The sequence below is a fragment of the Balaenoptera physalus genome (genome assembly GCF_965194825.1).
Source record: "Balaenoptera physalus genome assembly, chromosome: 4".
In the NCBI taxonomy this organism is placed as follows: domain Eukaryota; kingdom Metazoa; phylum Chordata; class Mammalia; order Artiodactyla; family Balaenopteridae; genus Balaenoptera; species Balaenoptera physalus.
In genome coordinates, this window is record NC_138891.1 from 134844371 (window position 1) to 134860949 (window position 16579).

General features: G+C 51.3%; 1 protein-coding gene across 1 annotated transcript; it reads left to right on the forward strand.

The window, feature by feature from the left end:
- Positions 1 to 10694: 10694 nt before the first annotated feature.
- On the forward strand, positions 10695 to 16328 carry OLIG1 (oligodendrocyte transcription factor 1). The gene has a single exon (XM_082459138.1). It carries the CDS (start codon positions 14199 to 14201, stop codon positions 15009 to 15011), a length of 813 nt encoding a protein of 270 aa, XP_082315264.1. The 5' UTR covers positions 10695 to 14198; the 3' UTR covers positions 15012 to 16328.
- The last annotated feature ends 251 nt before the right edge of the window (positions 16329 to 16579 follow it).

Here is a 16579-nt window from a genome sequence, read left to right on the forward strand (position 1 = left end):
CATCCTCTGCCCAAAGGGATGAGAGCTCTTCTTGTTGTATGTGGTCAGGGGTGGGTCAGGCCCCTGGAAACATTTTTCCTAGTTAGGAAATGCAGACAAGAATTATGCACAAACTCTTGTGGGCTTGCAGCTGTTTCGATGATATACTGTGGTAGAAAAACTATCTCCAAATGTAGTGGCTTGAAACCACCAGTTTATTATTTCTCAAGATCCTGAGGGTTAGCAATTTGTTCTCAGCCACCCAGGAGCACTGGCAATGGACGCACATTGATGGCACCATCCAGCCAAGGATGGAAAATGCTCCCTGGTACAAAAGTGAACAAAAGCAGTTTGCAGCATGAAAGCAATTGCTTAAGCCTGCTAACAGCCCAGGGGGGAAGTCCAAAATGAGAAATGGGACGCTCTCTAGTGTCCTGCCTCTCAGTGGGACTTACACGGGGTCCAGCAGAGGAAGGGGGAATGTTTGGCCGCCTTCACGGCAGGCTGGAGTCGACCTCCCACAGGATTTGGCATCCAGTGATAAACGGAGGCTGGCTGCAGACGGGCACTGGCTGTCTGAGGCTGTGCGGTAACCCAGGAAACTGAGAAGAGAGAGAACAGGGGTTAGTTACTATATCCACTGTGGATGTTTAGTTTCCCAAAATTCGCAAAGGTATCTATAAAAAGACGTATGGCAAGATCTCTGTTTATACAGCAAAACAGTGTGAAGGTGATAAAGGAACGTGATGGCTGGGATCCGTCCATTCATTTATTCATTCATTCATTTAACAAGTACTTATCCGGACTTTATATGTCCGGGCACAGTCCTGAAAACAAAAATACTTATATTATAAAATATTTATAATATAAATTGGAACAGGAAAGAAAACGAAGCTTGCAGGTAAAGGGGTGATGGTCACTGTGTGGTTACAGGGTCAGTGGGGAGAAGAAATTGGCAGAAGTGTGAACACCGTGAGGCTCTGCGGGAAAGGTGATCCCAGGAGAGGAAGCTACAAGAGCAATGGAGCCGAGGCGGGGACAAGGCTGGGTGTCGCAGAAGGGTCCACAGGGCCTGGGGGGCGGGGGGGCGGAACATGGAGGAGCACCAGGACCAGGGGTCGAGAGGCAGGTTGACCCCACGGAGTCCCAGGCCGCTGTCTCCCTGGGGCCCTCTGGCACAAGTGCAGGGCTTCAAACATGGCAGCCGGTTCCAAAAACACCAAAGCTCAAGGGCAGAATTGGGTGGAGCCTTTGGGCCCTTGGATTTCATTCTAAGTGTGTGTCTAAGCTCCAAAAGCTTTTTTTTTTTTTTAAATAAATTGATTTATTTATTTATTTTTGGCTGCGATGGGTCTTCCTTGCTGTGCATGGTTTTCTCTGGTTGCGGTGAGCAGGGGCTACTCTTCCTTGCGGTTGCGTGGGCTTCTCATTGCGGTGGCTTCTCTTGTTGCAGAGCACGGGCTCTAGGTGCGTGGGCTTCAGTAGTTGTGGCACGTGGGCTCAATAGTTGTGGCTCTCAGGCTCTAGAGCGCAGGCTCAGTAGTTGTGGCGCACGGGCTTACTTGCTCCACGGCATGTGGGATCTTCCTGGACCAGGGCTCGAACCCGTGTCCCCTGCATTGGCAGGTGGATTCTTAACCACTGTGCCACCAGGGAAGCCCCTCCAAAAGCTTTTGAGTGAGAAGGACTGACCTGACCTGTTTAATTTTGTTAAGAGTTGGGGGCTGGAGTGGTCTTGTCTTGCATTCATTGGAAGAAGCTTCGGTGTTAGTCATTTGTCCAGAAAAAAAGTAAAAACTGAACAGTCAGGCTGGCTTCTAACATTGTGGGGCTCAGGAGGAAGAGTGGAAAGAAGGCCCAAGGCCTGCATCCCATCCCGCCCCTCTCCCCAGCCCCACTCCATCCTGCACTGCAGGCCTCATGCACAGCCATGGAAGGAGGGCAAGCTCTGGAGGGGACACAGGCCCTCAGCCCCGGACACTCTTCTCCCCATGGGGAGGGACACAGCCAGAGCAAGACCCAAGCGGGGCCCCTAAAGTGTGGGCATGGGGCAGGCTGCCTGAGTCTTAGCATCCAGACCATGACCTCAGGGAACTGGAAGCACGAAGATTTGACCATCAGGCCGTAATCTGGATGATCAATTAATTCCCCGATAGACAGCATCTCCTATTGAATACAGAGACTCCCACAGATGTGCAGCCATGGTGTAGCCTCAGCGTGGGGAGATATTTCCAACACCCATACACCATCCCAGCAGAAGGAACAGGGAGCAGCATGGTAAATGGTGTGCACAGAATCCTACCCAGAGGCACTTGGTCATGGCCGAGAACCTATCTTCGGTACAATCCTCTTTCATTGATTTTAGAAGAAGCTGGGTTTTCAGGCCACATGGTTTGAGACCCACCCCAGGACCCCTCTCACCCTTGCCCCCTTCCGCCTCTCTAAGGCCACGTTGCCTGACAACATAAAAGAGACAGGTAGGAATAGCCAGGAAGGTTGCTAGGTACGAGGACAGGCAAGAGGGGACCCAGAGGGAAAGTGGGCCCCAGCATAGGAAGCGCCCGCAGAGTGGACACAGTTTGGGATGTTGCCTGGCTCCTTTCCTTGGGACTAGAGCTGGCATCTCTTATTCGTGGAATAAAATAAACAGAGTTTTATTCCCCAGGAGTCCTGTTGGGGCAGGCACGGCATTTGGCTAGAAGACCGTTTGCAAGGGTCCGCTCAGATGAAAAGTATATCTGAAGAGGGTGAGTTCTGTTAACAGGAGGGCAGGGGGACGGGTTTGTGCTGAATGACTGTGTGTCACGCGGGGGTGAGGAGCCAGAGAGGGGGATGGGAAAGAAAGAGAACAAAAATTAAAATCGGTAGTAGATGCTGGCGAGAAGTGGCCGGGGGGCAGTTTGGGCTGCGTGCTGTTAAGGGTAATGTGTACAGTGCAAACTCAGAGGCCCAGGGACAGCTCCTGAAGCCACACTATTGTGGTGGCCTGGAAACAGCCTATAGGGAAGGGGTGACAAAGAACAGCTGTACCCCAGAGGGTATCCCGGGGCCTCGGGAGCCCCTCTGCTCCCACTACAGTCAGAGAAAGCAGGAGCAGCCGTGGAGGAGGCCAGGAAGAAGCTGGGGGGGTGGGGTGGGGAGGGGAGCGGGGAGCAGCCCAGCTGGCTTGAGCCACGCCCAGCACAGGAGACCACGGAAGCGACTGTCTTGATCTGGGCTGGTACCCACAGCACTGCTTTCCCGGTCCCCGCTACTCTCAGCACCCCAGGATTTTAGACCTGAAGACTGATAGCTGCCTCAATTCTTCCCTTGGATAAAGGGTACATGAATCCCACTTTTTTGATGAGTGATCAAGTATCTGAAAATGCAGGCGAGTCCCTGCTTTATGAAAGCAAGTGAAAACTTGCCCTAAATGCCCCCCATCACTTTAAATGGATCCACTGTTAAAAGTGGGAAGAATCAAGTGAGTTAATAATGGTGTTATTGCTCTCCTCGAGTGTCATTAACCACAATATAATACTTCCCGTCTCCTCATTTGCACACAAGCAGCTGCCATGTGCCAGGGAAATAAAAGTCATAATAGGGGATGAAGGAGCGTGGAATTGGCCCTGACCTTAGTCTCCACCCCATGTGGGAAGCAGTGCCAGTTGCCACAGCTACAGGCAATTCCCTCCCATTGGTGGGGGGAGCTGATGGAGGCCAAGGCCACCCTGGGGAGATTCTAGAATATTCTGGCATCCCAGAGACCATTAGCCTAGACAGGGTCCCATCCTGGTGACCAAGAGCTCCTCATTCTACACACTTCCTGGGAGGCTTTCTCTGATAGAAGAACTGCTCGTCTCCAACCCTGTCCGCACATTAACATGCATGAACATCGAGGCAAGAGGCACCGTGTGAAAGAAGCAGAAGAATTCCTCCCTGTCTTAGCGTGAGCTCCGCACCCAGTGAGACTAGGCTGGCCTCAACCTTCTCTGGGTCTCGGTTTCCTCGCCTGCAAAACAGGCAGCTGCCCTCCCCGCCTCATAGGGACACCATAAGCCTCAATGAGATGACAGATGTGAAAATGGTTAACAAAAAATAAGGGCAAGGGTGCCCTTGGGCAGGTCACATGGCCACCCCAGCTGGTTAGAGCCGGCCACGTGGCCACCGCGGCAGGACACCTGCCCTCACGCCCTCAGCTTCGGCAGCGGCCCGCACAGAGCTTGCCCTTTCACCTCCGCGGTGCCCTGCTGGGCAACCTTGGGTTCTGACATTTCTGAAAATATGTTTTGGACTAATTGACAGATCAGAGGAAGGCAGTATACTGGTGTCTCAATCCTCCTACGAACTGCCTTTAAAAATAGAAGATTGCGGAGGGAGGGTGTGTGTTCCCATGGCTGTGGCTGGGCTTTTCCCTGTCTGCCCCTCCTCCCCCCACCGCCCTCCTGGCTTGCCTTGCTCACCCTGCTCCCAGCCTCCATTCCAGCCCCCATGGCCTGTTCCCTGCCCTCCGGCCCCACAGCTCTGCCCATCCCCTTCCCAACCCCCGGTCCTCCAGGCCTGCCTCCTTACCAGACCCTCCTCCAAGAGGCCTCGGCCGTAAGCTCCTGCTCCCTCTTCTAAACACTTAAAGCCTCGCCATCCTCAAAACCAGGATCCCGGACCAGCAGCGTCGGCATCGCCTGGGCGCTGACTACAGCGAAGCGTCTCAGCATCTCAGGCTCCACCCTGGCTCCTGGACCCTGACGCTGCACTTAACAACATCCTGGCGCTCCAGGTGCCCTGAGCCACAGCAGCTCCGATTCCCTCCCAGCTCATGCATACCCTGTAACCTGACACTGCTGGTCAGGTGTTCACATGTGTCTACCCCACGCCCTCAAGTGGGTTACACGTTACTAGGAGGCAGGGAGCCCACGCTTTCTCAAGGGCCTGGCACAGCGCTCTGCACATAGCGAGCCCTCAGTGAACTCGGCCAATCCGTCTAGATTCGGCCTCTGCACTCATTCATTCAAGTATTCACTGAACACCTAGTCGAGAGGGGCCCAGCCCTGCTCAAGGCACTGGGGTACATACAGCAGAGAACACCGCTTCCGTGGAGCCTCCCATCTTGAGTGGGAGCAAACAGATGTGTATAAATACATGGGCAAGTAAGTGACCGGGCCATTCTAGCTGCTGGTAAGCGCCACGAAGAAAAGAAAGCAGGGAGGAGTGACAGTGGGACCGGCGGGGAGGGGGCACCACTAGGGTGGGTGGTCTGAGAAGGCCTCTTGAGGGGGTCATATCTGCACCGAGAACTCAATGGTGAGGAGACCTGGGGAGAGGCTTCCAGCAGAGGGAAGAGTGGAGGGCAAGGGCCCCAGAGGATGGGCTTGGCCCACGTTCCGGCTCCTGTTCTCTCTCCCCGCCCCGTTCCAGGCAATCACACACCATCTGCGTCTCATCCGTCCAATTGCACCCTCTTGGAGCTGGAAAAACCCCAGGTCTCAGGTCCAGCCATCTGTATCTGTTCACCTCCCCAATGTGCATCGTTGGTCATTTCTTCATTCTTTTCTCCACAGCCAACTTTGCTCTTTCTCTAAACATAGTTGAGACTCCCAGGAACAGGCATGAGGAAAGAGGGCTTCTTCGAAAAACATTCTTCTTAAATCAGTTTCATTCTCTTAGATGGGACCAGGTGAGGCCATCATGGGCCTCGCTACACACAAAGTGTGGTCCTCCAACTCAGCTGGGAGCTTCTTAGAAATACAGAACCTCAGGCCCCACCCTGACCTACTGAACCAGAATCTGTACTTAGCAAGACCTCCAGGGAATCTGACATGGGGCAGAGCTCTGCCTCCATTCTCCACTATCTCTAGAAACCTCCAAACGAGGTTTAGAACAGCTAATCTTTAGGTTTAGGTCTAGAACAGCTAACATTACTGTGAACCATGCACCCATCTAATTCTCGCTTTAAAAAGCACCTGTGACCCTCCTACATTGTTGGTGGGAATGTAAATTGGTACCGCTACTATGGAGAACAGTATGGAGCTACCATATGATCCGGCAATCCCACTCCTGGGCATATATCCGGAGAAAACCATAATTCAAAAAGATACATGCACTCCAATGTTGATTGCAGCACTATTTACAATAGCCAAGACACGGAAACAACCTAAATGCCCCTCGCCGGATGAACAGATAAAGAAGATGTGGTACCTATATACAATGGAATATTACTCAGCCATAAAAAAAGAATGAAATAATGCCATTTTCAGCGACATGGATGGATCTAGAGATTGTCATACTGAGTGAAGTAAGTCAAACAGAGAAAGACAAATATCATATGATATCACTTATATCTGGAATCTAAAAAGTAATGGTACAAATGAACTTATTTACAAAACAGAAATAGAGTCACAGATGTGGAACCAAACGTATGGTTACCAAGGGGGAAAATGGGGGATGAATTGGGAGATCAGGATTGACATATACATACTACTATATATAAAATACATAATGAATAAGAACCTACTGAATAGCACAGGGAACTCTACTCAATATTCTGTAATGGCCTATATAGGAAAAGAATCTAAAAAGGAGTGGATATATGTATATGTATAACTGATTCACTTTGCTGTACACCTGAAAGTAACACAACATTGTAAATCAACTATACTCCAATAAAAATTAATTTTAAAAAGTACCTGTGAGGTAGATGTAAGTAAAATTATGAGCTTCATTTTGCAGATGAATTAACTGAGGCCCAAGGAGGTTAAGTAAGCTGCCCAATTTCATAAGCTTGTAAGTGACAGGCTGAGTTTGAGCCCCAATGGCCCGACTATATATAGAGCCTGCCCTCTGACCACCTCACCACTTTATGGAGTAGGAGTTGGCTCAGAGGCTGTATCTCTCAGCTCGGACTGCTGTAACAAAGTACCACATACTGGGCGGCTGAAACAGCACAAATGTATTGCCTCCCGGTTCTGGAGGCTGGAATTCCAAGATCAAGGTGTCAGCAGGGTTGGTTCCTTCTGAGGACAGATCTGTTCCATCTCTCTCTCCCAGCTTCTGGTAGTTGGCTGGCAATCTCTGGCATCCCTTGGCTTGTAGGAGCATCACCAGATCTCTGCCTACATCTTCACCTGGCATCCTTCCTGCAGGTATCTGTGTCCAAATTTCCCTCCACCCCTTTTTATAAGGATCAGTCATATTGGATTAAAGCCCACCCTAATAGCCTCATTTTAACTAATTACATCTGCAACGATCCTATTTCCAAGGTCACAGTTTGAGGTACTGGGGGTGAGGATTTCAATGTGAATTTAGAGGTGCACAATTAGTCCATGACAGAGGTTAATAAAACAGTTGTAACAGCTAACATTCTGCTGTGCAGAGTGCCTTAAGGGTATCAACTCACCCAGTCCTCTCCACGGAACTTCTATCTAAGTTCTATTTTCATCCTTGTTTTGCAGATGGAGGGAACTGGGTCACTGACAGGTAACGTCTCTTGTTCTAAGTCACACAAGGAGCTAGGATTCAAACCCAGGTCGTCTGGCCTCGAAGTTTGCACTACAGTTGTCTCAATATATTGTACGATTATACTGAGGTCACATTTATATAGCTTCTTTAGCAAGTTGCTGATGGATTTTGGTTCAGTGTGTTCAGGAAAGTGTCTCTGAAGCAGAGCCCTGTGGGTGGAGAATCCCTGGTGTTCAGCGAGCACAGGGACAGAAGGGGCTAGAAAACCCCATATCCTTGGGGCAGAGAAAGCAGGCACTTAAAGCAAACAAAACTGGGACATCACCTCAGTCTGAATGAAAACCATAAAATAAGTGTCCTTCCATGGTGCCTGGCATGTAGCCGGTACTCAATAATATTAGCTACTGACATCATTTTACTAAGCAGCTACTATGTGCCAGGCTCCGGGCTAGGCACCTTCCTCATAGTTCCTTCCAATCTGTATAACAGCCCTAGGAGAGAAATACTATTATTCCCATTTTATAGATGAGGAAACTGAGGCTCAAATGAGTCTTGCGGAGGCTACAGGCTAGCTCCTATCCATCATCCAGGCATCAGGACTCTGCTTTGTAAGACATAAATAGGCTGAGCCTTTGAGCAGAAAAGCCTTTGAATATTTCCGCGGAGGAGATTTGCATGTTTAACGTGGATCGTCTTCACCGGAGTTAATACTTCCAGGTCAGAGCGCCTTCAGGAGAGGACGGAGGTGGCCTCCCAGCTCCAGTCTCCTTAACTGCACCCTGGGAAGTCTCCACACTGCCTTTCTTTCTCCCCCCCGGTGGTCTAATCTGGAGTCAGATCCAGCCGCTGGCTCTTGCAGACGGAGAAGGACTGCAAGCCAACGGGAAAACAACAGGTGAGTTCTGAACAGTCCCCTTCTGTGCCTCGGGCAGCAGCGTGTCTGCCTGGGCGACCGTGGGGCCACACTGACTTCCAGAACCTTCTGTCTCTGCAGGTGTTTTAGGAACTTGGCCTCAGCGCTTCAGTGACCCATATTTTATTACCTTTCAGGTTTCTATAATTCATCATTCACTCCTTTCTGAAAACCTAGAATGAAAGTTTAGCAGCTCAGTGCCCCGGCCTCTCTCCATTCTCTCCCCAAACACATCGGCCTGTTTGTTCCCTTTCATCCGCGCTCTTCCTGTTGCATTCTGTCCGTTCAATGGGGAAAGAGTGAAACCGGATGGCTGGACCCAGTGCGGGGAAATGACTTCAGAGCCACCTTTGTTTCCCTCATTCCTTTGAGCACACTTGGCCCTGCGTCTCTATGAAAGAGCTTGTTTGAACCATTTGGAACATCTAGCAAGCGGGAGATGCTGCGGCCAGAATCGCTCGCATCTTTTCAGGCTGCCTGAGACTCTGAGTGAAACTGCCAAATTTTTGCAACAAAACTAACCATGACATTGGACATTGTGTTATAAATTAGCCACAGCCTTCCAAGCAAATTGTCTCTTTTCATTGTGTCAGCGTAAGCCTTTGGGACGTTTGGCTTCAGCTACTGACTTCGGGGAGACTCAGAGAATATTTTTGTTCGGCCCCAAACCAACCCTTCAGACACCAAGCTGCATGTGCTACATATCTTAATTCACAGTTATTCTTATCATACTTACTCAGAGGATCCCTGTTAGTTATTTTCCATTTCTCTGCCTAAAATTCTGTCAATAGGCTTTTAAGTTTTGATGTGGCAGGAAATATCTCCATTCATCTTTAAAACAAAAAGATGTACTTCTCTTTTTCTGGGCTTTCCACAATGATTATTTGAAGTTTCTTTTAAGGAAGAGTTCTTTGCAAATCTACAGTGAGAGGTATTAAAATCTGTTATTATAGAGCTCTAGGTGACGTGTAGAATTTCAGCATTTGGTACTCACAGAAGCAGTGAAAAATTTCTGTTTCTGTTACATACATCACCCTGGGTTTCAAAAAAAAAAAAAATGCATCTATCCATCAGCTTGAGTTATGTCACCAATAGTCAAATCAAGCTTTTGTTATTAAAAGGAAATCTGAAAAACTCCTCAGATGCTATCTAATTTCTTTTCTTACTGTTAACTTTTTTCCACAGAAAAGGAGGCATGGGACAAATCTGGACTCAGAAATAATTTTTAAGTAGTAAACTTTATTAAAATCAGGTCCAAATGACATTTATTAAAAATAAAACAGAGGACTTCCCTGGTGGTCCAGTGGTTACGACTCCGTGCTTCTACTGCAGGGGATGCGGGTTCGATCCCTGATTGGGGAAGATCCCACATGCTGTATGGTGCAGCCAAAATAAATAAATAAGATAAAATAGAATAAAACTTCTTATAATATGTGTAAAACACATCCACTAGATTTGATAATCTATAGTGTTTTAACCAGAAGAGAGGCCACCGCATTGTGCTGCCTTTGCCCTTCCACACTGGAAGGAAAGACAACTGTAACCATCACAAAGCTGTAAAATAACACTGTAAGTAACTATTAACATCGTGTCAGTGCATAACAACTCGATTAACTTGCACTCCCTTTTGAAAATAAACAAAATGCGTGTTCTTTCTTATTTTCCCAGTAGGAATCTTTATTTAATCCGAACCGTTTCGAACTATGATTTAGAGTCTGTTCAGATGGTCCCCAAGTGAGAGCGGACCAAATGTGTCTAAGGGGCTCTGCTCCATCCAGGAACACTTACCAAAGGGTAAGCCACTTCCTCCCCCCCCCATTTTCTCTCTCTCCTCGTCTCCTCTACCCAGAAAGGAGCTCAGTGCCCCTCTCTCTGCAGCTCCTTCCCTGTCTTCTGTGTTCCAGGAAGAGTTACGTGTGGATGGGATGGGGGAAGCCGATACAGGGCAAACATTAGATGCAGCGGCCACTTCTCGTAGCCATAGTGTAAATTTCAACACCTCTTGGGTAATGGACACTTTCCAGAGAATTTTGCTCTTCTTAGAAGAAAGCAGCACTTGAAAGTGAACTCTGTTCTTTCATTACAGGTCTAAACTCCAGCCAGTTTCAATAGCACATTTTAGCAAAGACGACCTTTTACACTTAGCTGGCTTTCTGCAAGAAGACAGTCTCTTCAGGGACAACAGGGGGCTTTGCAGCCTGTCTGTTCGTACAGAGGGGGTGGACGGTGCTGTACACTCACCAAGGCATCGGGGCCCCATTGTCTATCACTGCAACAGTTCCAGCTTCTGCATCCAAAGCAGGGGTGGGCGGCAGGGTTGGGGGATCAGGCAGGAGAGGTTTTAGGTTTCTATGAAAGAAAAAGGAAGCCTAACACACCTACCTCCTTGGGGTGAAAGGAGTCACTAACACACACACACACACACACACACACACACACAACCCCTTTAGGCAGAGACAAGAGTGGTTGTTATGGTTGATGCAAGTTGCTCCCCAAGAATGTCCTGAACGTGGGAGGCCACGGCAGCTGTCCCCCTTGAGCCGGCCGACGGGGCCCCTGCCAGGGGCTATAATGGCTTGCTGGCCCTTGCCAGCTGTCACACTTTGCATGCCGCTGGAGCTCCGGTCCAGCAGAAGGGGCATCTAAGTCACCAGCATCAACAAGCGCCAAATCCTGTGCCCATGCTGGGCCCACACGGCCACCTGGAGCCCTCTTCTGGGGCTCACCCGAGAGCACTTTAATACACACTGACCAGAGTGTCCTGCTGACGGTGTCCTGGGCTGGGGAAGGGAGTTCTCCTTCCCCAAGACAGAGATTTGGGGAGGTTAAGGGCTAAAGAGAAACATCAGGGACACCTCCAGTAAAGAGGGGCCCTTCTGGAGGGAAGAGCAACGTGTGCGTTTCCATCTCTGATTCCCGGGGCGCCCCTGCCTACGGAGGGGGATGTTAGGCCACTGTCCCAGGTTGAGCTTCTGTCTTTCTCGTTCACTTCCTCTTCCTGCTGGCAGAGGAAGGCCCCGGGAGCCCCACCTAGGATGTGGGAGGAGGAGGAAGCCAGAGGGTGAGGTGTCTGGGGTCTACCCCAATCTGGCACCTCAGCTACAGGACAGAGGGGTCCTCAGGGTGAGGGCGAGCTTTGCCAGAGGGGGCTGTGCAGGATTCATGGAGGTTGGATCCTGGGAGCCGCCTCTTCTAGGACATGGCTGAAACCCATCAACTCCCCGGTACTGGCTCGGCCTAGGCTGCCCCCTCCATCCATCCTTTCACCCCGTCCCCAACCATCCCCATCGTGGCCCCCTCCTCAGCTTCCTGGAGGCCTGGTCCAGCTGGAGAGAATTCTGGAAGCTGGCCACCGATGGGGCATCTCTGCCTGTCCTGTCTGAAGGCACGTTATCAACCCCAGAAACCCACCACCCTCCCACCCTCTGGGAGCCTCAGTTTCACCATCTATGGCAGGGGTTTTTTAAATGCCCAGCTCATACGGTTCCCGTGAAAATCAAATGCAAGTGTCTGTTGAAATGCTTTGGGAAACAGGATGCTTTAACAAAAGGGGGAATGATTAGTGAGGTCTTAAAACTTGAAACTTTCAAGGTGATTTCCTTGGTCTCTCTCCTTCCTGCCTCATACAGTTCTGCTTGGAGACTTAGGTCCTTCCTGCTGAGGTCTCTTCCTCTCTCCCTAAGTGAGTCCCCCAGCCTGCTAGGGGGTCCTACCAGGCCCCTTCCCTCTCTAGGAAACCCAGGGGAAACTCTTGGATTAAAGCACTGTTTGGAGTTTGCACATTTCGGGGATGAATCTGTGAGCTAGTAGAGATTTCACACCAATTCTTAGACACTTCCAGGACACACAGTCGTTGCAAAGCTTTGGGAGGATGAAGAAATGAACAAATGATTCCGGCCCTCAAAACAATCACAACCCAATGCAGAGATGTCCTCCACATAACACAATCTAGGCTATGGGAAAAATGCTATCAATGGTCTCCCGAGCGTGATGAGAGGAAGAAGATGAGAAATCACCAAGACTCTGAGAAGAAAGTAATGCTGGAGCTGAACCTGAGGCCTGGGCAGGATGTTATAGGCAAAGCTGGAGGTCAGAAGCAGAGATCAGAGTGAGCCTATGGGGAGAATGTTGGTGGAAGAAAACAGAACAAAGCAGCCCTGAAATCAGCAAGCATGGCCAGTGGGCTCTGAGAGCTGAAATCAGTCCCCATTATGATAGACCCTTCAACAGCATCCCTCTTCTTACACCAAAGGGGACCATGGTAGAGAAGCTCATTTTCTTTCAGTTACTGTCAACATCAGCACTGTCCGGTAGAGCTCTCTGTGATGATGAAATGGTCTCTGTGCTGTCCAACAGATGGCCACTATAGCCACTACTAAGCACTTGAAGCAATGCTAGTGCAACCAAGGAACTAAACTTATAACTTGATTTTATTGTAAATAGTTAAATTTTAATAGGCACAGGTAGCTGGTGGCTACTGTATTGGATGGTAGAGGTTCAGATACCAAAAGGTCCTCTTTCCCATGCCATTTGGCCATGGGATAATGACAAGCTGCAATAGTATGCCCTGGTGTTGGGATAGAAGACTTCCAGGGTCACTGAGTAATCTCTCCTTTATTTGGGGAAGAGAAAAGTTCAGTTCCACCACGAACAGATATGAGTGTGTGGGTGGGTTGTTGTTTTTGGATTTTGTTGTTGTTGTTTCCTGCTAAAAGGCCAATTTCTACGTGAGTTTTTACTTAAGCAAGAGTCGAGTCGCTGACAGAATGAATACGTGTCTCTTTTGGGGAGGAAAGAAATCCCACCCCCAAAGCTCCTCAGTCCTTAAAGACCTTTTAATCAGAGAGAGGGAAGAGGGAGAGGCTGGGAGTAACCATTCTAATGCTACTGGTCCTTGAGCCCAGAAATTTAGTTCTCAAACCTCGCAGGAAATCACGTATTTAAAAAATCCTGTTACAACCATGCTCATAGCGGCATTATTCACAATGGCCAAAAGGTGGAAGTAAACCAAGTGTCCATCTATAGAGAACTGGATAAACAAAACGAGGTATATACATATAATGGAATATTATTCAGCCTTAAAAAGAAACAAAATCCTGACACATGCTAAAGCATGAATGAACATTGAGGACATTATGCTAAGCGAAATAAGCTGGTCACTAGAAGATAAATACAATATGATTCCACTTATATGAGGCACCTAGAGTAGTCGGATTCATATAAGTATAATGGTTGCCAGGAGTAGCAGGGAGGATGGGGTATTGTTTAATGAGTATAGAGTTTCAGTTTTGCAAGATGAAGAGTTCTGCGGATTGGATGCACAACAATGCACTTAACACTACTGAACTGTACACCAATAAACGGTTAAGATGGTACATTAAGTTATGCGTATTTGACCACAATTTAAAACAAACCAATACGCATATGCATACCAAAAAGCAGAGGCAGAGGGCAGAAGGAGGTAGGCACAGGAGTTTTAGCCTCACCATGCCACCAGTGCTCCAAGAACAGCCGCACTCCACCCGAAAAGGCGCGTCCCTCCCTCCTTCCCTCCCTCCCGGAGGCCTGTCCTGTGATTCTCCATCGGGCGCTCACAATAATGTCCTTAAGCGGTGCCAGCAGTACCTCCGCGCCGGCCTGAGGAGCGGGTGGCCAATGAGCACGCGCCTGCGCCAGACCTCGCGCCCCCATTGGCTGCGCCCAGCAGCCCGCGACCCCTCAGGTTCCCAAGCCGGGTTTAAAGGGGTTGGGCGCGGGCTCCTGCCCTGCCATCCGCTCCCCGCGCGCAGGTCTGCGGGGAGGGGCGGCCTGCTGAAAGGTCCACCCCGGGGCGTTCCTGAAGGGCGCTTCGGCCCTCCCCACCGTCCCCCAGATGTATTATGCGGTTTCCCAGGCGCGCGTGAACGTGGCCCCTGCGACCATGTTGCGGCCACAGCGGCCGGGAGACGTGCAGCTCGGGGCCTCCCTGTATGAGCTAGTGGGCTACCGGCAGCCGCCCTCCTCCTCCTCTTCCTCCACTTCCTCTTCCTCCTCCACGACGGCCCCCCTTCTCCCCAAGGCGGCGCGCGAGAAGACGGAGGCGCCCGCCGAGCCGCCGGGCACGGGATCCGGGCCGGGCGCGCACGCCGGCGGCGGCTCCCGGGCAGACGCCAAGGAGGAGCAGCAACAGCAGCTGCGGCGCAAGATCAACAGCCGAGAGCGGAAACGCATGCAGGACCTGAACCTGGCCATGGACGCGCTGCGCGAGGTCATCCTGCCCTACTCGGCGGCGCACTGCCAGGGTGCACCGGGCCGCAAGCTCTCCAAGATCGCCACGCTGCTGCTCGCCCGCAACTACATCCTGCTGCTGGGCAGTTCGCTGCAGGAGCTGCGCCGCGCGCTCGGCGAGGGCGCGGGGCCCGCTGCACCGCGCCTGCTGCTGGCCGGCCTGCCTCTGCTCGCCGCAGCGCCGGGCTCAGTGCTGCTGGCGCCCGGCGCCGTGGGGCCGCCCGACGCGCTGCGCCCGGCCAAGTACCTGTCGCTGGCGCTCGATGAGCCGCCGTGCGGCCAGTTCGCGCTCCCCGGCGGCGGCCCGGGCGGCGGCGCGGGCAGCCCCGGCCTTTGCACCTGCGCCGTCTGCAAGTTCCCGCACCTCGTCCCGGCAGGCCTGGGCCTGGCCGCGGTGCAGGCGCAGTTCTCCAAGTGAGGGCTGGCCCGGGCCCGGGGCGCGACCTCGGCCCGGCCTCCCGCCGCCCAGCTTCTGCGCGTCCCCGCGCCCTGCGCCCCGCGAGAGCAGGGCCGAGCAAAGAGGGCATTTCGAACTTTCTCGCCCGGAGAAAGGGACTGTTGGGCGTCCCCCTCCCCGCCCCCACCCCGGGGAAATTAAAGTGACCCGAGCGGATGTTCGATAGAGCGTCGGGGCTGTTTGGGGTTCTGGGTGGATTCCAGCTGCTTTGCGCAGCAAGTGCGCACTCTCACTGCGTGTCACCCAGCGCTTGTCTCGCCCGGCTCCTGGAGTCGTGCGCTTCGCAGGGGGTGATGTGGACTTCAGGGCGCCATGCTCGCCCAGGGTGCGGCGGCAGGCCGGGCCCGAGGGGACCAAGGGGCTGCTCTCGGAGGGCGGGGGGGAGAGGTGGCGGTGTTTTCCTCTCCTCGGCCAGAGGTCATAGGCGCCCTTGTTTCCAGCAGCCAGCCCCTGTTAGAGGAGGCTGCCCGACCCCAGAAAGCCGAGAGAGACCACTTAGTCGGTGCAGAAGGTCTCGGGCGTAGCAGACGGACCGACCCTCTGCGGCTAGACGGTTGGCATCGCGGTGCCACGGGAGGGGGCGATGACAATTCCCGGGTCGATGGGTGTGCTGGGTTGGGAAGTCCGCTTTCGTACCCCGACGATTACAATGCAGCTTTTGATAATCGCATAACCGTGTGTTTTGTTGCGATTATTCGCTTTGAAATCCTGGGGTCTTCTTAGAAGGGCAGTTTAGAACTCAAGATTCATCGTTTTGTCCCCCCCTTCCCCAAAGGTAGCGTAACCAACATTTGAGCTTGCTTAAAAACAACCACCTTTCCCCCGAAGAAGGGGTTCCCGGTGTCCTAAAAAGTAGGTAACAATGCGTTTCGCCGTTGCCGTCCTGTCAGAAAGCACGATCTCTAATTAACGTTGTGCCTCGTTTAAAAGACGCGGAGGGGAACCGGGAGTCTCACACAGCAGGCTGCTCGGAGCGGCCCCGCTGCGGTGGCAACGGCGGGATGGCGTTTTCCGCGCTGTCCCTTCACGTGCGGGGTCTTGGACCAGCGCGTGGGGCGGGTCATCTGGCCGCTGTGCGATTGAAGAACTATCAGTACATTGATTTGTTACAGACGTTAACAAATTACTCCACCCAAGATGATTTTATGATCTTTCAGAAGCTTGCTTTGGATTTTTGGTTGTTGGTAGTAGCCGAATTTAACTGGCATTTTATTTTTTTCTCTAACTTTGTTTCGTTGCGCTGTGAAGAATCAACAAAATAAACATGTAAAAACCTTACATTTTCCGCCTGATTTGTTTGTTAATAAAAGTGTAAGGTGCCCTGGTGGATCCAGAACCTCAGGATGAAGGGTAATAATTAAATGACGCGGGTCAAATTTTTAAACCTGACTTCCTGATTTGTAAAATAATCCAATGGAGTCAAACTGTAGGTCAAGTTCAGGCATCGCAGGTGAATGGGTGGGTGAGAGGAGGGAGGGAGGAATTCCAGAAATTAGTTCTTAGCCAAGCTGGGGCGGGAGGAGGGTCTT